Source organism: Phalaenopsis equestris, unplaced genomic scaffold (genome assembly GCF_001263595.1).
Source record: "Phalaenopsis equestris unplaced genomic scaffold, ASM126359v1 Scaffold000210, whole genome shotgun sequence".
Taxonomy (NCBI): domain Eukaryota; kingdom Viridiplantae; phylum Streptophyta; class Magnoliopsida; order Asparagales; family Orchidaceae; genus Phalaenopsis; species Phalaenopsis equestris.
The window spans coordinates 615680-638846 of record NW_018164652.1 but is presented as its reverse complement, the minus strand read 5'-3'; the positions used below and the strand labels follow the sequence as shown (position 1 = coordinate 638846).

Below are 23167 nucleotides of genomic sequence, written 5' to 3'. Positions count from 1 at the left end.
ATGAATTCTATAATAGTTAACATGCAAAAAAATATACTATATAGTCAATATCATTTATATGCTCATCTCCAACAATTATATATATATATATATATATACTTAAATTAATGTGATAATTATTATTGCTAGCCATTCATGATAATGTGACCAAAAAGAAAGAGAACATATAAATAAATAAATAAAAAACTATACAAGCGAATATATAGGTATCAATAACTACCAATGCAACTGGTTGAGAAGAAGATAAAAAAATGCTATCATAAATTAAAAGTAAGAGAACTAATATTGAGCTTTTCACATTTTTAACTCCATAAGTTGTAACCGACTCTTCAAAGCTATGAAATCCTACAGGTGAAAGCAAAACAAAATATTAGATTCTTATAATTATGCAAAGTATTTTCTTTCAATAAATCTTTAATTTGATTCATTATACTTTAATTAATATTTGTAAATATGTTAAATCAATTAATCTTTAGCTAATTTAACACAATATAATTATATTAACTTTTATTAAAATTTGTCATATTATAAATTTAGGGTTTTATTAATTAAATTCTCTAAATTAATACATAAAAAATTTTGTACATTCAATTATTATTTTATTATAATTATTGTTATAATTAATTTCATATAAAAGCTCTGATTAAAAAAATTGAAAATACTTCATTGAAGTTACCTCGGCTCAAAAATGCTTCAAAACCAAGGAAAAACAAACAGCACTGAAGGCTTTCCCTGCTTGACGAAGCCAAAGCTTGCCCGACAACATCACCTCCTTCGACTTTGATCGCTAGCGTCGTTACCCTTGACACTGCTTAGCACCTCTTTCAACAAGGGACAGCTAGCATACAACAATCGATTACTCACATGCTGTCCTCGACCTAGCATACAATCCCATCGCTTCTTCCTCCTCCAATTCTATCGCTTCTTCCTTCTCCGATACTTTTCCAACTCCAAATACACAACAACTTTGTGAGCCTCAACGTCACCTGCATAGCCTCTCACTTGGTATATCGCTTCTCCCTTTGGAGAGCCTTCCTCGACACTAGAATCCATGCAAGAGCCCCTCACACCATTGTCATTGCCATTGTACATGTTGATCAACCCCCCACATATGATGGTGTTCATGATCGAAGTCGACATCACCCTCGTATAGCTCTCAGTTATTGCTCTAGCCAGGCTTTATTCGATGGCATCACTTAATGTACTACTCCTCTCCTTCACACACCTCTTTGTTTCTCTTCTCAGGTTGCAAAGTCGTTCTGCTTCATAACGAGGGTGGGTTTCATAAATCCTTGTGAACCTCGCGTCCTTAGCCTCCCCCACACGTAATGCTTGCGTTATGCAGAAATAACCGAGTGCTACAATTTAGCAGTAAGATTTAACAAATGTTACGAGACAAATTTGGTGTTAAAATTAGAAGAAATGTCATTTTATGATTGATGAGGATAGTCTGAAGATATAATGTTTCTATAGTAGACATGAGAAACTTCCTTCCCCTACATCAATCAAACTTACTCACACCCTTTTGGGACAAATTGCATTCTACATAAAGTTCATTCAAAACTTCTAAAAAATCACCAAAACTCTCTTTATAATTTATTGACAAGTAATGTTCCATTCAACATTGATAGTGTCTCAAAGCTTTCAAGATGTTGAAAGGCTCTCATTACAACATCCATTATTATTGCGTTAGATTGGAACCTACAATTTGAGTTGATGTATGATACAAGTCACTACGTAGTTGGGGTTGTATTGGAGCAGAAAATCAGAAATTTCTTCCACACCATACATGATGTCAGTCTTACACTTATAGATGCGTAATTGAATTACGCTACTATGAAAAAAGAGTGATTAGCAATAGTCTTCGCATTTAATAAGTTCAAAGCTTATATCATTGAAGCTAAGGTAATTGTTTCATATCATGCAACCATCAAGTACTTATATATTTTTTTCAAACAGAGTGGGTGTTCAGACCTAACGCGTTAGGATTTTTTTTTTATTTCCAACCAATATGTTACACATTCGAGTAGTCTTAATTGAGAAGAATGATGCAAAACCTAGATTGATCCACTAGGCACTACTGCACTATTGTTCTAAGAGTTTGACCTTGAGATAAATAACAAAATATAACAAAAAGGGCATTGAGAATGTGGTGGCAGATCATCTTTTCATGTTGGAGAATGTTGAAGGGAGCAAGCATAATCAAGAACCAATCCTGGAGAAATTCCCTGATGAGCAGTTATTTTTCTTAGCACTGATCCAATACTGTGGTTTGCAGACTTCATCAACTACCTGGCATGTGGAGTCATGCCATTTGATTTGTCATAAAAGAATAGAAAGTATTTTCTAGCTGAAGTAAAACATTATTTATCAGATGACATGTACCTGTACAAGTTTTGTGCCAATCAAATCATCTGCAGATATTTACCTAAAGAGAAAAATATGAGCATGTTGCATAACTGCAATGCATCTTAAGTATGGAGGATACTTTGGAGCATATCATACAATTGCAAAAGTAAAAAAGTCCAAATTCTATTAGCCCTCACATTTTAAGGACTCCTATGAATACATGGTCCAACGTGATTAAAGTCAACAGAAAACATTACCAGATGTAAAGAGATGCCCACAAACAGCATTTTAGATGTTTAGCTTTTTGATGTTTGCTAGATTGACTTCATGGGCCCCTTTCTGCCACAATTCAAAATTTTGTACAACTTGGCAGCTGTTGATTATGTATCAAAATGGGTGAAAGTGGTCATGCTCTAAACTAGTGATAAAATTTCTAAGAAAGCACATATTTATCAAATTTGGCATCCCAAAAGTGATAACAACGATGAAGAAACTTTTGCAATAAGCTGTTGGAAGGCATAATACAAAAATTACGAGAAAAAGCACAAAATCTCAATAACCTATTGTTCACAAACGAATAGGCAAACAAAAAAATTCCAATTGAGAGCTGGAATGTAATTTTAGTAGTAGTAGCTCTAGTGACAGAAGTGTAACTTTGGGGGATCAAATTATTAAAAGGTACGAACGTTTTAGATATCTTGGGTTTGTTGTTCAAAATGATGGTGATATAGATGGGGATGTTAATAGTAGAATTCAAGTTGGTTGGTTGAAACAGAGGAATGCTTCGAGCCTTTTGTGTGATAGAAAAGTACCACTTAGACTGAAAGGAGACTTTAGACTGAAAGGAAAATTTTATAAGACGGTGGTGATACCTGCAATGCTCTATGGCGCTAAATGTTGGCCTTTAAAAGAGAAGGATAATACTAAGTTAAGTGTTGTTGAGATGAGAATTCTTAGTTGGATGTGTGGCTTGACATTTAGAGACAAAATACGAAACAAATATATCCGTGAAATGGTTGATGTAGCTCCAGTGGCAAACAAGATTAGAGAGAGTCATCTTAAATGGTTTGATCACATTAAACGTTGACAATTTGATTATTCGGTTAGGAGAGTAGATGTTTTAGATTCGACTTAGGTTAAGAAAGGCAGAGGTAGTCCTAAAAAGAAAAAATGATCTTAATTTATTAGAATTAAATGAAAATATGACACTAAATAGGACGGAATGGAGAAAAAGAATTCATGTAGTCGAGCACACGTGGTAGGATTAAGGCTTTGTTGTCGTTGTTGTTGTTGAGAGCTGAAATAGATATGGTAGAGAATAGTGGGTAACAACAAAAGGATTGGTCGCTAAATTGGATGATGCACTGTTGCCTATGGGATAGCTTTCAAGACACCAATTGGCATTTCCCAATTGGCAGGTTTACTGTAAAACTTGTCACCTACCGGTAGAGCTGAAGCATAAAGCTCAATTTTGACATGCAAGAGGTAAGAAGAAAAAGACTACATTTGAATGACATAAATGAATTAAACACAGCTGCAAAAGAGAATGCCTAGAAATACAAGAAAGATCAAAAGCTTGGCAAGATAAGAATGTAATGAAGAAGGAATTTTCACCAAAGTAAAAAAGTGTTGTTTGATGACTCTAAACTAAAGCTCTTTCCTGGGTAGTTGAGATCAAGATGGTTAAGACCATATATAGTTCAATGGGTATACTCCTATGAAACTCTGGAGATTCACAATGAGAAAAGCAGGTCCTTTAAGGTCAACTGTCAAAGACTAAAAACTTAATTTATGAGCAGCATCAAGGATAGCAGCACAGGAGTTTTACTCCAAGAACCAGAAGTGGCTGCATCATGAGAGCTGCATCTGGCTAAAGACATTAAACTAAATGTTTACTAGAAAGGAAACCCAACATTTTTAACTACTAGTTATCTACCCATTTTAGATTGTTTAAATACTCCCGTTATCTAATTCATGTATCCTCTTCATGCCAGCGATAATTAAATTAATCAAGACTAAAGCAATACTAGAAGATGCAAGAACAACAAACAAGATGTAGAAGTAGATGACTAACCACGCACCCTGCGGGGAAATCTTTGTCATTGCTTTTCTTTTGCTGTGCTTTCTTCTATTTTCATTTAGATCGTTCTATTTTGTTGTTCCAGCACTGAGGGTAATGCTAGGATTAATTATGAGGGAGGGACCGTTATCTGCTTTCTGCTTTATTTTCTAATATTATTGTTGCCGTAGAGAATGTCATGTTCAGTTTATTTCGTTTTGCTTATCTTTGCTCAGTATTTTTATTTGTGTAGTTTATGGTTCAATAAGTTATGCATTATTTTGTTGCGATATATTAGGAGAGAAGAGTGGGATGGCATGTTTTTGCTGCTATACAGTTTAATGGAAAACCTATTTTATCAATTGAGCATTGTGTGGAGATTTATGAAAGATGATTAAAGCAATAATCTATCCATTGTATTTATAATTCTTGTTGTTTAGCTTTTATTCGTGAGGATCTAATACTGGGACATAATATGCACTACACTTCACTATGTCAGATAGGTGATCGGTAAGAAATAATAGGAGCAAGGATTGAGAGGCAGAGTCTGTAGACTGTGAGATGGGAATTCCTTGACCATATATGTATGTATGTATGTATGTATATATATATATATATATATATATATTAAAAAAAGCTCAAGGGAAATTATAATAAAGAGAAAAGGGTACAGATAAGTTGTATGAGTGGGCCAAATAGGCACCCAAGCCACACGATACAACAAACACAAAAAGAAAAGAAAAAAATTAAAAACCCAAAAGAAGATGGTACATATAAGATCAATTGGGTCGACTCAATTTAATTATGCCTCTGCCTCTAGTTCTAGGAAGGGAACCAACTAACAAATTGGTGAGATGCGTGCCATTGCTCGAAGTAACCAAGTATCATCCATTAGATTTCTTAGCTCAAGTAGATTTCTATTCTTTTTCTTCCTCCTGAAAGCGTAGATCTGCCATTCCTCATCCGAAGATTGTTGCTCATTCGGATGAGATAGTAGTGCTGCAGTAGAAAGATTGCCAACAGTTGTGCCCACAAGAGGTTCAAATGTATGTGAGGTAAGAGTTGTCGCCTCTACCCCTGATACTGCTTGAAGATGGTGAGCTGCAAGGTTTTCCTGATTATCAGTCAGTGTAGGTAGAGGTCCTTCAATATTGTTTTCAATAGGGTTTGAAAGTGTATGTTACTCAGCAGGGCCATCCAGCTTCTCATCGATCGCATAAATAGTATTTTCAAGGGGAGGGTCCATAGGGGCAATAGAATCATACACAAATCATGTCCTGTGGTAGTTTTCTCTCCAGGTAAACATATATATTCAAAGCGGTGGGGTCAGATCCATCCTTATTCACTTGATCTTTAGATTTCAAATTAGATGAAGCTTATGACATTTATCAAGGGTATGCCCAAACATCTTACAATAAGAACGATAAAGAGGTTTATGCTCCATGACGATTTGTTGATTCGATTTGTTGTCAATATCCATTATGAGTTGTGTCCAACCAAACTTCAGTAACATCCGGTAAAGTAATATATCTTTCCACAAGTATTTTTGCCACAGAAGGTCTGGTAAGGTTGAAAATGGATAGATCTAGTTTTATAGGATCCCCAAGTATGACACCAATAGAGTAAAGAACCTGATGATGAAAAAAGTGAAGCTTGAGACCAAAGAGACAAAATCATACCGGTACAGTAGGAGGTTTATGATTGGGGTCAAAATTTGTAAACCACTTGAGTAGCTTCATTGGTTTACCAGCAATGTTAAGATATTTTTTTTGGAGAAAATCTGAATGTAGTCTTCAGGCACAGTTAACTGAATCAATACATGTCTCCCATCCATGAGCCCCACCTTCCACTTTCCTGCTAATTTGAGATCATCAAAACTTTTCCTGATAACTTCTATAGGTGGGTGTCCCCACGGAAATTTTTCAAAAAAATCAAACTTGAATTTGTCAGTTAGGGTTAAAATTTCTAACTCAGAGAAAAAAAGTATTGTCTTCTCACTTTTCCTGCTTGCATTCTTGGTAAAAGGGCAATCACTTGTACCATCACGATACTCCTTATAACTTGAGGGGAGGACAACAACCATCTCCCCTGAGAATTACCAATCACGTGTGCAAAAGATGTTTTGTCAGGTTCCACCGAAAAAGAAGGAAACTTCATCACAACAGCAAGGAGAAGCCCTGCCAAGTCGGGCTGAGGGCAAAAACGACGAGCAGAAGAGGTCGGGGCGAAGCTGCGCAGAAGACACGAACCAGATGTCGAAACCGCCACGACAATCTCAGCAAACCGCAGCTTAACGAGGCAGAAGACACGAATCACAGAAATGGGGCGGAGGAGACAACGAAACCGCAGAAGCTGGAAGATGCCGTGGTTTTGTTGCTGGGCGCGAAGAAGGAGACGACGACGAAACCAAAGCCTTGCGTCGCTGGGCACGAAGGATGAGACGACGATCACAGAGGAGAAGTCCTTCGTCATCGAGTACGAGAGCTTTGTCTTATATATATATATATATATATGGTAGTGCCTAAGTTCAAGGCTCGACATGAAAAGCACACAGCCTTTGACAGAAGGGGCAATCAAACACACGCAGCCTTTGATAGAAGACTCTTTAAATAACATCAAATATTTTTATTGATTTATTAAAATCTTATTTGACATACTTATTGTTTTATTTTCTCTTATATTACTATAGTTTATGATTATGAGTATTCACTGACTCGTTTAGCTCACAATTATTTTAAACTAATTTTTCAGGTTTAATTAGTTGACTAAAACACGAGCAAAAAAATAGAAAATAGTTATAGAAGACTTGGACAACCAATACGAGGTCAAATTAATTTTAATTATTTAATTTTATTTAATTAGTGGCTCTTTCATTTTGTTAATTTCTAGCTATAGAAATTGGGCATCAAAATTTCATTTCACACTGTCAGACCATATGTTCCCGCCTTGATTAATTCCAAGTCCTGGGCCGAGTCGTGACAACAGATGCCTAGGCGCCAACCCCAGGAGCTTAATGCCCAGACCAAGGACCCTAACTCATGCAAGAAATGCCAACATGAGGGCAAGGCGCCCAAGCATTAGAAGAAAGCAACTAAGTGCCTGCCAGGCATCCAATCCAAGAACAAAGTGCCAAATGGCCATTTTCAACCATCCAGAATGAGTGCACGACACCCAGGCATCAATTTCAAACTAGCAAACAGAGTGCTCGATGCCCAAGCGACTAGGGCCAGTCCAACACCCAAAACTGATAACCCCAACATAACCAAATAGAGAGTTAGGTGCCTAGGTGCTTGAGCCAACCACTTAAGCAATAAGCAGCGGCTAGCTTTGTATTTTAACAGATTTAACATTATTTATTGTCTTTCTTAGATTCATTTGAAGCCACCATATTTAAGAAATTATTAGACAAATAAAGAGATTTTTGGCAAATCCTAAGCCAATTTTTGCAACAACTTTCTGAGGTTTTTCTCTACGGAAAATAATGGAGTGGCAATTAAAGGACATTTGCCATGGAGACAGGGCAAGGACAAATATTGTGCAAGTAACACTAATAGCATGTGAAGCAATTTTTATCTTATATTATTTTTTTTTTAAAACATGAACTAATGTTCTTTTCTGGGGGTTGAATGTAATACATGTTTGGTCTTTACTAGTTGATGTCAATGAAAAGTATTTGATATTTTAGTTATCTTCATGTAATGTGTGTTTTGTTGGATTTAATAAGAAATATTACTTGTGTGGATACAAATTAATAGTTTAGGAGGTCTATTCAAAATTGCGAGGTTGAAGAAAAACTCATCGTCAATAAAGATACCACAATGGATTGATAGTAGGATAGAGATAAATGTAGAGAACCTGCATGGTCCTTGAGATCCAAAAATGTCGAAAGTATTTATAGCTTTGAATCTATCATCAAGATATGGACGGTTATATGAGCGAAAGCACAAACTCTAAGCTTGCAAGGGCAAGGTAGTGGCCATCTTTAATCGGATCAGTATACCATTAAACCATATACATTCTTTAGCCTAATTATCAGCTAGTCTAACCAACATAAGTGAAATCCAACCCCTAGAGTTCTCTTGCCCTAACTTTACTCCAAGTGAACACTTGGTTTAGTGGTAGCATTTTCCTTTTTCTTAATTTTTTATTTGATTGTTGCATTGCTCCAATATGGTCATTTGAAAATTACTTCATTGATTAAATTTCAATGCTTATCAAGTCGATTCCTATGGGATGATACTTTTACTCTTCACCTTTATTTTTTGTGTGATTGTGTGCTCTTGTGTGCATCATAAACTTACATCATATAACCCTTTCTAGACTTCATTTATCGAATTATATGCATGAGATTGAAAAAACCTAAGTTAATTAAAATTGATGCTCAATCTCTGGATTCAACATTCACAAAAAACAAGTATTATTAAATGTTAGTATAATCTGCCAAATTCAATGTGCTTGGTTTAATTTTATAATACTCAAATTGACAATGTTATTTATTATTGTTGTTTAAGTCAAAATTATATGGAAGTTCAATGCAACGTGGACCTGTTGTGAGATAACATTTTACAGTTATCTTACTTGTAAAATGTTTTATTTCTAAACAAGCAGTAAAGGAAGATGCCCTGCTCACTCATGAGGTGTTTTAGATTATGTCTTTGACATTTTAAGATGCCATTAGATAAGCTGCATCTAGATATTACTATTTGAAGACATAGATTTCATTTATACAATTGTTATGTTAATATGTTAGACACTAAATAAATGATATCTTCTAATGATATGACACTCCATTAATCTGTGAAACAAAGAATCCCCTCAAGTCCTATGAGCTCCACATTACAATTTCAACAGAAGGATGTTATAGGTATAAGCTATCAAGAGTAGACAATGGAGTAAACCTCTTTAACAAGTATGATATTCAGATTAACATGAAAAAGGTAACATCAACAATTAAAAACGATGCAAATATAAGAATTACCTGTGCATTTATTACATAGACGTCAGCTGCTGCATAAAGAGAAGCAACATGAGTAGTAGCCTTAGTCCACAAAAATAGTTTAGAAAGGTTTGGATTTTGAGATAGAAATCTGAGCATTTCCTTAACATAAGAAACTTTATTGCTTTTCGATCCCACCGATCCAATTAAAACTTTGAGGCTCTGTTCTTCATTGCCAGAAGATTCAGAAAGCAAATTCCTAATTTTTGGTCGATCTTGTTTCACAGATTTAGTTTGACTGATTGAGGGAAGAATATTATAGTCTTTTCTCTTTTTATTTTTGGAACTTACTTGGTGTACATCTTTAGTTTGCTTGTCTGGCTGGCTTGTGTTCAAATGCTGTGCTTGTAATTGTAGCTCATTTGTTATGTTTGTCCTGCTTTGACGAGAAACAATTAAAAATTCCTTCTCCAACATTATTTGATATATCTGAGATACATTACGTTCAGCCACTAAACGAGCTGCTTCAAGCAGTAACAACTGGCCTTTAGCAGGATTTATACTGCTTAAACTCATTACTAGCATATCATTATCAGACAAACCCATCTTTTTCCGAACTTCATTCCTCAAGTGATTTCTTTTCTCTATCATTTTATTAACAGTGAATACTGGAGTATTTAGGGAGCAGGGAAGGCCTGCTAAAAATGCCAAATCATCGTTAATGGAAAGAGGCACCATTGTAGGCTTTGTTTTCATCTTAATCTTGTCCTCTTCACACCAAGATAGCCACTGCTTGGACTGTGTGTCTGATAAAAATGTCAATGTATTCACTTTGCTCAGCATATGCTTTGATCGGTTAAAGTACTCCCGTCTGTTCTCCATGATCCACCAGACAAGTTGGTTTGATCCAGCAGGATTTCGTCTAATGTATTGTTCTGAGAATAATAAAAATAGCATCATGATCAGCTCTACAGTTACCTCTAAGACAAAAATATAATTACACAGAATCAAACACAAGGCATGTAATCAATTTCAATTTTTTTTTTTTTTGCAAATCCTTAATTAATAAACGAATAAATCCCTACATAATAAATTGGAGGTAGTAAGTTTCCACTTCTTGACAAGATTCATCAAAAATGTTCTGATCAGGCTTAAAAGTGCTACAAAAAAGTTCTACATACATACCACACAATTCTTAATGTATTTACATATCTAAAATCTAAGATTTGATATTTACTTATCTAGCATTTTTGTTTCACAATCAAACTTATGAATGAAAATGTATATTTTATTATAAAATATTTAAACTAGTGATATTTTTAATGTTATGTAAGGATTTGAGTGTTACATATGTAAAAATCTACGTTTAGAAGCTAGATAAATAAATACAGAAGAATTGTGTGGTATTGATGTAAATCCCCCTAAATTTAAACACAACCAAGCTTCATGATTTTGCAGCTGGAATGCAATGCAGGAATATTCTAGAACAGATTTACTTTGCTAATCATTCAGTAAATCTTATTTAAATATCGAGCTTAAATATTTAAAATTTACACCTCAAAACAAAGAATCGATTTGTGGCCTTTTTAACAGCTTTAGCACATACTAGGCAATTAAAATTTTAAGCATCAACAAAGTCTCCATTCAACAATGATTTCTGTTGTCACATTTTGCTTTTGAGGACCACAGAATCAGTTTCTAGACATTTGGTCGGGACCAGATCATCTGATAGTCCACGGCTAAGCTTTTTGAATTCTGAAAAATGTTGTTTATTTAAGATAGGTCAGGTTGATTTGGGAGTAGACCGTCTGTTAGTCCACCAGAAGGCTCTTTTCAAATTTCAGATTCCCCTTCTTTGGACGAATATTATTTGCCTATTTCCCTAACAGTCTCTACTTACAATATCTATTTAATTAGGCTAAATAAGCAATTAAAAAAATATAACTAGGCTAATTAATTATATAGAAGTAATAATTTTCCATTTAATTAATTGTTATATAAAGGCTAGGCAATTAAATAATAGTTAATCACTAGGATTATAGACTTTTAAGATAATTTGCCTAATTAGTTAGTTTAAGTGAGAATTAATTAGGCTAATTAGTTATCAACATTCATAGGATAATAAACAGCTATATTTTTATGCAAAAGTTAATAACAAAATTAGTCTCCTTAACAAAATATTAACTAATCATTATGAGGGTAAATTAGCAGGATTAACAAGGCAAATAAATCATTAAATAATAAATAAGCCAAAAATACAATTTCTAAGCATGTAATAGTTATATAACAAACAATTTAATTATTTTAAATGCTAATAAATACTTAGAACATTCAATTAATTAAAAATGAATTTAATGGTAATACTATTGGTCATCATCTAACTTATATTAATATCATTATTGTACACCCCTAGGGCAAACTCGCCTGAAAGGATGACATATTGGGCGAGCTTGTTAAATTGGGCTCAATGTAAGCTCTCAACAACAAAGTTCAAGGCGCCTACCCGTCAACAGAACAGCGGACTCACACAACTATCATAGAGAAGCTTCCACTAAGGCTCAAGGGTAACAACAACATCCATACTTGACTTCATAAGCTAACCAGAATAAACCAGCCGCCTATAACCAGAGATGCCACCAAACCTTTTAGAGGACCTAGCGACTTCTACAACAAATGCATTATCTAGTCTAAGTCTATATTAGGGCAACAAATCTTTTGTGTTTCTTTGAGCTTTTCTTCTATAATTATTGTTTTATAGCTTTTAATTGTAGCGCTCGAGACCTCATATGCCTAACAATAAATAAAAAATCATGAAAAGAGCCAGGGGTTTGATCGTTTTTACTCTACTCCCCCTCAATTTCGTCATTGTACCTTCATAAGCAAAATTTTAATGTATTTACTTTCTCTATCTCTTCTCTCATCTCTCATCTGACTTCTTTGTTCCTCTAAATTTGTAAAATTTGGGTATAACCAACAAACTGGATTCAACACTTATAGTTCTTACTAAATATCTCATGCTGGTAACAATACTCCAAAAAACAACATTATTCATTATTCTACGAGCCAAGTAACTACTTTCGCTCAAATACAACACAATACATCACAGCACGAAACAACACATGATATCTTTGCCAAGTACCCAAGTCCAATCAACGTACCTAGGAATGCTATAAATGTACCAAAAAGCTCTTTCCATAACTTAGTAATTGTTCATCTAAGAATAGTTTCTATTTGTTTACATAGCTGATTAAAAAATCGTGACTATAATTTAAGAAGATTAGCCTCCAACAAAACAAGCTAAAAAATTGTCATGTTTTGTTTATGCTCAGAAATATGTTCCTTTAAAAATGAACAAGTAGCTCGCCAAGAACATGACAAAGGTACTCATTTGATGCTTCTGTTTGGGCTTATGCAATTTTTCATTTTATGCTGATGTAATGAAATTACATTTAATTATTTTAAAAGTATATTAATAAAAACATAACTATGATGGGTACTCATAATGATCAAATTATTATAAAATTTCATTTGCTCTCTTTTTTATTAGAATATCAAAACATTAAAACAATATTAAATCATGTTAAAACTTACATATGATGGTGTATTTGTGCTAGATAAAGATGTTATAAGCTCATAAATTAGAATGTCACAAATATTTAAAAGACTTGAATAAAGCTCGGCTTCAATCAAAGACAATTAAAAGATTAAATGAGCAAATTGGGACATGTTTACAAATTTGAGCCCGCTTAAACTTGGTTAAAGATAGATAATGATAGGTAAACGAGCTTGAACATAGCTATGCTCAAATTTGCTCGACAACTTTACAACACCATACAACAACAACAAGCCTTTATCACACTAAATAGGGTCGGCTACATAAATCCTTTTTCTTCATTATGACCTATTGAGTGTCATTATTCATATAATTCTAATAAATTAAAATCATTTTTATACAATATGTTCAAGTCATTTAGGTCCACCTATCTTTCTTAACATAAGTCAAATCTAAAACATCTACGCTACTAACCGGATCATCAGATGGTCGACGTTTAATGTGACCAAACTATCTAAGACAACTCTCTCTAAACTATCCGCCACTAGAGCAACACCAACCCATTCACGGATACATTAGTTTCGCATTTGTCTCTAAGTGTCAAGCCACTCATCCACCAAAGCATTCTCATCCACTTAGTTTTATACTTCTCTTTTAAAAGACAACATTTTGCATCATAAAGCATTGCAAGTTTCACCACCATCTTATAAAATTTTCTTTTTAAGTCTAAGCAGTAATTTTCTATCACACAATAGGCCTGATGCATTCCTCCGCTTCAACCAACCAACTTGAATTCTATTAATAACATCCCAATTTATATCACCATCAATTTGAACAATAGACCCGAGATATCTAAAATGATCATATATTTTAATGATTTGATCACGCATAGTTACAACTCTGTCACTAGACTAGATATACTACTACTAAAATCTACTAAAATTATATTCCATGTCTTCAGTTTTAGATCTACTCAAACGAAGGCCTTTAGACTCCGATGTAGACCTCCATAATTCAAAATTTTTCCGAACTCTTTCTCTAGTCTTATCCACAAGAATGATATCATCAGCGCAAAGCATACACCAAGGTACATCCTCCTGTAAATGTCCGGTAAGAGCATCCATAACAAAAGCAAAACTAAAGGTGTAAATGAGCCGAACAAGAGTGAGTTGAGCTTTTGTTCGTGTTCTGCTCATTTGAAATTGTTTGTGTTCGAAATTGGCTCGTGTTAAAAATTGTTTGAAAATTTTATGTTCTTATTTGATTCAAATTGAGCTCGATTTGTGTTAGATTCGAATTTGGCTCGATTTAAGATCAATATTTAGGCAAGCTAAATTTGAATAAGCACAAAATTTATTTGTGCTCAACTCATTAATTTTTTTTATATTATTTATGTTCAAACGTATGCTCGAAATGACTGGAGGATTTCGGCAGAAGAAGTCCCGCAATACGGCTAAAGAAGTCCCCCATTCAATTTGAGCAGTATTTAAACAACAATGGAATATTCATTTTCTTAAACATACGCTATGGGACAAATAAAGGGAGGCAACGCGGCCACTAGAATTTTTAAATTTTAAATAGCCAATTTGTTTAATGATTGTTACTTAAAATTTGAAATAGTTGTCATATTTGGTTCATGTACTTAGCATTATTTAATTTGACTTTTGTAGCAAATTATTCTGCTTCATTTTCTTTATTACTCTTAATTATTATTCCCCTCTGTTAGAATTATACATACCACCCAACTCTTATGTATTTACATATCACACCTAAACCAAGAATGTGATTTATTTTAGGCCCATTCACATAGATACCATCCAAATCCTATTGAATTACATATATAGCACCTAAACTTATATTTTTTTATAATTAATAACTATACCGCTAAATAAATTTTAAAAATAATAAAATTTTACATTTTTAATACATATAAAAATTAATATAAAAGATATAAATAAATATTATTATTTTATTATTTCGAGCTAGAACGAGTTGTTTATAAATTGAGCTAAAAAAATTTGTCGGTGTTTGATTCGCTTTTAACGAATGATTGAACGTGAGCTATTTAACAAGCCAAATACGAGCTATTTGCGAACAATGAGCTATTTTTATAGCCCTAAGCAAATGATATGGGCTTAAAGCCGATTCCTGATGTAATCCAACTGAAATAGGAAAACACTTGATCAATCCTCCTTCTGTTCGAACACAAGTAACAACCCTAGTATGCATATCTTTAATGACTTGAATATAAGTCATATCAACACCTTTCTTTTCTAGACATCTCCCAAGAACTTCTCTTGGAACCTTATCGTAGGTTTTTTCTAAATCAATAAAAATCATATGTAGATCCTCCTTCCTTCTTTGCACTTCTCTATCAAACCTCTGTACTTCTCTTGGAACCTTATCATAAGCTTTTACAACACTATAATGATCTTATTATTTGAAAATATTTTCTAATAAATCAAATCAAACTTTATTTTTAAAATGAAAGCTAAATGCATGGTATCTGTGCATATCAATGAAGTTCATGCGAGCATGTTATGAGCTTAATGCTTTCAAGCTTGTTCAACTACAAGGGACACCAAAATAGCAGGTTATGACAGAGGACATTCTTCGGATTCAAATCCTCAATTACACGACAGGTTCCCTTCTGACACATTCCAAAGCTTCCACAGTTTTATTGAGCTTGATAAAAAAAAATATAAATAAAGACTGACATCACAAGATGACAGTAGAAAATCGTAAAGATTGGCCAACACAGTATTATTGCTCAGAAGAATTATGGATCTACAGAATTTGTACCACATTTTTCTAATTGAATACCCTACTTTCCACGTGAAGGATCCCTTAATAAATAATAAAATGCATTAGATGTAGTAATAATATAATATCCACATCATAGAGTACTCATTAATATGCAGGTGGACTAGTGGCAGAAAGATTTTTCCTTTATTGCACTCACCAGCACCTCCTCCCAATTGCACACAGGTTACCTTTGCACCCTCCCTCCATTGCAGGCTCTCTTCTTCACATCTAAGCAAGTAGCCCCTTTTGCTTGGCAGACGGTTTAATTCAAACCTTAATGGACTCATGAAGATTTAAGAGAATCATCTGAATTTATCTTATGACTACAAAAAGTGATCAGTCAATTTAATACAGAAGATATTTAAATTTAAAATCATAGAAGCTATTTTGTGTGAGTTCTATTTTTCATAATATTATTTTCTTTATCTTTTTTCAGATATTTACATTATTATTACATCATCTAAATAATATATAAATAATCTTAATATTTATAATATCAGTTAGTTTAACCCTATGATCAACCATGGTTGAAACTTTGAAACTTGAACATTTCCGTTATCGGTTCTATGTCCAGCAAGTCGGTATTCAAAACCGTGCAAAAATATAGAAAATAAAAAATAGAATACAAATGCCAGCCCAATCATTTTGCATTGGCAACATAGGATATCATACACATTTAGCCCTGCTCTAGTCTATATAAAGAAAATTGTACAGCAAACCAGTAACACTTGAACAATTTTAGAATGTACCTTATTTTTACCAAGAGATGTTCAACTGTTTTGACAATTGTTTGGCATAACAAGCTTCAATTGAAAATTAACATGGGGGCAACAAATGTTAATTCATGAAGACGTCATAATTCCTCACCAAACCTGTGCACAATTCCCGCAAGGTATTCAACATGATGTCTTATTTGAGATATCATGCAGAGTCCATCGGGATCCAAGTTGAATGGTGGTTCTGACTGAACAAAAACAATTGGTCCAAGAGATCAAAATTTTTTGGGTCAGCCATTACAATCCTGCTATGCTACTAAGTTTAGAGTGCAACCAGATATTTTACAATACATTAAAGCAAATCTGATATTCTAGTAACGTCTCTCCTATTCGGGTATTCTATTAAGGTTTGTATGGAACCTTGGCAATTATCAATAGTTGGGTGCAACTCTAGCATTCTAATATATTTGTATTGTTCCACCTAATTTTTTTGGGCAACCCTAACAATCTGCTCGGTTTTGAATGCTATTTTGGTATTCTACCAGAATTCAACCTAATTCTATTAGAGTACCTCGACAGCACCAAAATCATAAGAAAATTCTTAGGACTACTGCAACTGAGTGTTTTGCTTGGTTTGGAATAGAAGGATAGAAGATCTCGGCCAACTGAGGACTGAAACCTTTGTTTTTTTCAGGAACATTTACATACATACCACTCAATTTCTATGCATTTGCATATCTAACTCCTAAGCTTCAATTTTTACAGACATCCACCTTACCAATGCATGAAAAGTTGTATTTCAATTTTTAAAAGTTTAAATGGTGGTATTTTTTATGTGATATAAGATGTTTTGTTGGTATAAAAATAATAAAAAAAAGCTTAGGTGCTAGATATGTAAATATATAAGAACTGAGTGGTATATATGTAAATGCCCTTTTTAATCAAGGAAAAATAATCACACCCACACATGAGTTGATCTTGCTCAAGGGAACCTATGCATGCAATGGTGAGTTCATTGATATCTGAGGAGTGTGACAAACCAACTAAGAACAAATATTAAATCGTTACTAAAATTAAATCAATAATTTGAGCCTTCAAGTAACCTTGTTTATGAAATAAAAATACATCTTTTGAAATTCTTCATTAAAACAAAAAAAAATATATTGTTTTCTTTTCATTACAGAGGCGAACTCTAGGGAGTTACAATTTTTTTAAATCTAGAATAAAATCTTCAAAAAACCATGACATGCAATCAGAAGGTGCACATAGATGATACCATAGCTAATGTTCAACTCCAGGAAGATATAATTTTCTTTAAAACCTAGAACAAAATCTTCCAAATATCATGAAATGTATTTACAAGGAGCACATATATGATAACATAGCTAATTTTCTGGCAGGAAGTATGAAAACAACATTGATCTCTTAACTAGATAAACAACTTACCTATCCAGGATGAACAGACAGCTGAACCGGCAATGACAAGGTCAGCTTTCATGGCAGCCTTGAAACTAATCTCCCCTTTGTCTTCAATTATTTCGATGCCCCGCCGAGCAAGCTCCCACATCAAACCACCCTTTTTACTGAGAGCCACCACCTTCACATTTCCTCCACACCACATAATCTCTGTAGCCAGTTCCATCATTGAGAGGGGAGCGCCTGTCATGGATAGCTCATGAAATACCAATACAAATGAGCGAGTCCATACAAGTCCTGCAAATTCCCCTTGTCTGTCACATTTGCTCTTCCGCTTCTGAGGGCTCAAACCTACAATTCTATTCTCAGTCTCATCAAATGGGCCTATCATCAATCCAAATGAATTATTTCCTGTTGGAATCACCACATCTTCAAACTCACTGTCTGTGTTCTCCTCCACAGAAACCCTAGGCCTCACTCTCCTCAACATCCTTGCACCCCTTTTTCGAGGAGAACCTTTTATCAACCTGTCGCTGGAATCAGAAACCATCTTACCTTCCCCTTGTGTTGCCTCCCTCAACATCGAGGTGATGGCCTCAGATTCCAAAGATTTTGCCGTCTCCTCCAGAGTCGTGACACTAACAACCTCACTCTTGTACCCAACAAAATCTGTCTTCCTATGATCACCATGAGCCCAGCTCGATTGTACATGAAACCCAACATAAGCCCAAAGAGAAATTAAGATCAAACAAAGCACAACTCGCTGGCTCCTGAGCCACTGAAGTCTAGTACTGCCGGATCTGGAATCCCGTAGAGTGGTTCTGCTGGAATGGAGCCTCCGGAATGAAGGGGAGTTCTTTGAACCCCTCCCCAGCGTAAGAATCGAGTTCAGATTTAGCACATTTCCAAGGAAATCCTTATTTCCGCCGTTCTCCTCCATGTTTACAAATCCAGTGAAAATTTCATAGCCAGATACTGCGCAAAAATAGGGCAGATCTTTCTAGCAGACGAAATACAGCAATGCAATGTTCGACTAACTACAACCTCGACTCTTCCACTACAGTTTCCAAGAACAAAGAATTAATCAACAGGCTACAGAAATGACAAAAGGCTCAGCTGAGATTCCAGAGACTGTTGGCACTGCACTGCAGGAACAAGTAGATAACAAAACCACGAATCAATCTTCCTTTGTTTAAGCACAAATTGATGGTGAACGCTCTCTTTGCGAGCGTAAAAGCAAGCTCACGTCCACTAATGACGGGCCGTAAGAGACAGATTCAATCCGCTAATCAGCGGAGTACGGTGTCAGATCGAGAGAGAAGATACGGTTTTGGAGAATCGATCGATCCCTTGCAAGCTCGGCCAGAAAAAAATTTCTGAGAAATTTGACTCCACCTGCTTGTTGGTTTATATCACGTAAAATCTTGATAATTGTACGATAACTCCTAAATTTTATTGTAAGATTCAAATTTTTTCTTTCCTTTTTCTTCCTTGAATTATTTTTGCCTTCCAATCTCACTATTCCCTTCTCTTTTCCATGATTTTGTTGTCATTGCTTTCCCAAGACATCCTCGAAAACCCATTCCTTTTATTTTTCAATGTTTTACCCCTTCTTTCGGTTACTTATGGCGGACTAATGTTGAAGTCTAGGACATCTATTGCCTCCTTTTGTAGCCACCAAACTCTCCCGACCAGTTTCTTTCCTCCTTCTTAGTGCAAACCCATTGCCTGTGTGACCAAATCCTCAGGATACAGTCGAGATTAGAGCTAGTCAGGAGAGCAAAAATGGGATCGTGATAACGATGACCACCGAAACTCTTCTCTTTTATCACATTCCTTCAAACCATAACTCCCTTTCATCTCCTTGTCCCAAAGAAATCGTAAGCCTTACCCTTCCTTCATTCTTTTTTTTCTTCCCTCTTTTTATTCCATTCTTTTTTTTTTTCTCTTTTTATTCTAATATGATTATATATATACATATATATCTATGTGTGTGTGTGTGTGTGTGTTAATTATGCTACACGTACTGTAATAAATAATTTGTTTAATGTCTTTAATTGTATAACTATTTATATTTAAATTATAATTTGTGTGGGGTTGCTAGTCAACACTATCTGAATTGTTGAACTACTTAGAAGTATTATTTAACCGCATCTATGTAAGTAACTGTTATTTATTATAGGATAAATTTATCATTCCCTGTTAGAATCGTTAGTTTTTATTATTGTACTAAATCTGTAATTACTTTATATGATTGCTAGTTTGCCAATTTACATTATATATTTGTATTTACACTTGTTATATGATTTAGTTGTTGCTCATAATAAAATAATTAGCCATCTTATTTTAATGTTGCACAACTCCTTGTATTACATCATGCACTTTTAATGTTTTTTTCTTGCACTGTATGTAATAAATTTACATGCAAATTTTTGTCATATCAGAAGTTTGTGTGAAGTAACATATTACTTATGTATTATACATGCGGAAAAATGTTGCATAATTGTGTGTGATGGTATATAATAGGTGAAACTCTTTTAAAGATTGGTTAACCGGACCAACAAACTCACAGAGTGACCACTCTATATGAAATCAGCACATTTTCTTGGGTTGGTACTATCTTTCCCGAGTTCAGGATGTGTTAAAACTTGTTATATAAATATAAATTGAATAATAACTGATAGGTTATATATTAGTAAAACTATCAAATTTAAAATGATTGTATGTTTGCATATGATAATTAAGCACATTTTGTTTGTCACACTCTTGTTGACTTATTATGGTATATATGTATATAATAAGTATCCATTTTTATTGCTTGTATTGTATGCCTCAAATTCCTTGTCGTTTAGGCTTTCATAAATAGTGCTTATTTACTTGGTTTGATTTGTCAAGCTCATGTGTTGATATTTTTATACAGTAGGTTCTATTCAACCACATGCAAGATCGTTCCCACAGGAACAGACCTTCCAGTTCTAGATTTCTATTGGGTATTTCTAGTTTTGCATTACTTATTGTATTGATTTAGTCAGTGTAGCTATTTATCTACAATTATTCCAATTTTTTTCAATTATTTATTTATTTTATTTTGATGTATTAGTTGTTGGATTTTTTGTTTTGGAATAAAATTTATTTTTCATTATTTATGTATGTTATTACTTCCATACCATTATTCCTTTGAGAATATAAAATATGTTAAATTTATTTCATCATGCTTTATGTTGTCAAGGTGTAACAACCTGGACTTGGGTTGTGACAGAGTGGTATCAGGGTCAATATTTTGTATTCAACATTCATTGTCCTTATAGTTTATATCCCTTATCTCTTTATGATTCGATAAGGGATAAATTATTATAGTTAGTTATTTATCTAGTTGATTTTGACGTATATTTCAATTGTTTAGAATAGCTGCAAAGGGAACCTGTGTTTCAACTGCTAGTGCAACAAGAGTCCCTAGAACTACTATAGAAGTGATATTTATCTCCTAGGGGGCAACGCGCTCCTAATCATCGTCATATTGATCTTGTTCAACCCACTGAGACTACTAGAGCTCCAAATCTTAAAATTATGACTCTCATGGAGGTTGTAACACATAATGTTACCAAGGCATTACAAGCCAATTTTGCAACATAAACTGCATAAGAAATTCAGGCTATTCAATAAGAGGTGCAATCAACATCATATCTGAACCCATACCACTAGTGATTGTTATGGAGGCACAACTTAATCAAACAACGGGAGTACTATGGATCGGGTGATAGACCAATATCTAAAGAGACACCCTCATAACTTCAATAACATGATAGGCTTGAATGAGTTCGGCACATGGCTTTGTGATATAAGAAGAAACTTCAAGGCATAAAGTTCTCTAAAGATCATAGAATGGATACTATGACATTCCTGTTGCGTGAAGGAGCTAATGATTGATGGGAGAGTCGCCTTCATAACTCTTTCGAACCATATGTAGTAATTTCTTGGGTAGATTTTGAGAGACTATTCTTGGAGTAGTACTTTCTGTGGCTGATTGAGCTAAGCTCGTGAATTACTTAAGGAAGATGGAGCAAGGATGAAGAATAGTCGGGACTATAAGACATTGTTTGTCAAGATCTTCTGATTCATTTCATCAATTAGTCGGTATGAAGATCGATAGATTTATCACCTACATGTGGGCCTGAGAGATGACATTCAGAGGTGCATGTCGACTATCAAGTGTATGACTTATAGAGAGCTAGTAGACTAAGTTATTCACACAGAGATAAAGATTAATGCTTGTGAGGAAAACCATGTTGGGAAATAGAAAAATTTAGATACACAAGTGAATGATAGTTCTCAAAAGAAGCAGTAGTAGAATCACTAGGCACGAAAGTAAAAAACAAATACTCATTATGTTCATTATGGGAAATGACATTTTGAAACTCACAACTTGATCACTAGTAAATGGTTCAATTATTATAGTGTCAACCATAAATTTAAGGATTGTCCCCTCAAAGTGTCAGGTCAGCCACAAGTGGTCGCCATCTAGGAGAATAATGCTAAGAACCAGCACAATAGTAAGTTACAAATCTCAAATAGTGGTCAACATCAGAAGCATCATGAGAAGGGTGAAGCAGAATAACTTTTTCAGCCTAAATAGCAGTCGCAAGTCGCAACAAGTGATGACATCTCAACCATACAAGCCATGCCTTCTTGCATTGTGGTACCAATAGTTATCATCGATGTATTGATACCTGACAACGACTTTATATATGTTTAAAAATACAAGAATTTGACACCACTACTAGAAGATTTAAATCCCCAGCAACGGCGCCAAAAACTTGAAAGCGACTTTATATATGCTTAAAAATACAAGAATTTGACACCACTACTAGAAGATTTAAATCCCCGGCAACGTCGCCAAAAACTTAACAACGACTTTATATATGCTTAAAAATACAAGAATTTGACACCACTACTAGAAGATTTAAATCCAGGCAACGGCGCCAAGAAATTAATGTAACTTTTAATATGCAAGAATTTATGAACCCAAATTTATATATTTATAATGATTTTGTAAAGTCACAATTTCAAACACAAGTGTACGTATCGCTCAAGTAATACAGAGCTCTAGTGGAGTCCCGTTTATCGATCCCACAGGGAAGCGAGGTAAGAGATCCTTAGTCAAATTCCAATCTATTAATATTAGTCCTTAGTTTGGAGTGCAATTTAAGAGGTTTTACTAACAGATACTCCTAAATGTAAGTCTTAAGTTTAACACAACTAATAACTACTCCTAAATGCAAATATTAATTCTAAAGATAACCTTTTTTGGATGAATTGGTTTGGAGAATTTTGAG

At 34.3% G+C, this 23167-nt stretch overlaps 1 protein-coding gene and 1 long non-coding RNA gene across 3 annotated transcripts in view; both read right to left on the bottom strand.

The window, feature by feature from the left end:
* LOC110023078 overlaps positions 1-19226 on the bottom strand; it is a 30151-nt gene extending 10925 nt beyond the window's left edge. Inside the window, exons 1-2 of one of the 2 annotated variants that reach the window (XM_020722301.1) lie at positions 17865-19226; positions 9696-10279 (exon numbers count right to left, since the gene is read on the bottom strand). In XM_020722301.1, the coding sequence (XP_020577960.1) occupies positions 9696-10279; positions 17865-18774 (1494 nt within the window). In that variant the 5' untranslated portion in view covers positions 18775-19226. Of the gene's footprint in view, positions 1-9386; positions 10280-17864 lie in introns of both variants that reach the window. The other variant, XM_020722300.1, reaches the window with a different exon arrangement.
* Positions 644-2850, bottom strand: LOC110023079. Its single transcript, XR_002293843.1, has 3 exons — positions 2607-2850; positions 2386-2428; positions 644-2292 (listed from the first exon to the last, which is right to left on the bottom strand). It is a non-coding gene; the product is annotated as an uncharacterized LOC110023079 (long non-coding RNA).
* Positions 19227-23167: the final 3941 nt, after the last annotated feature.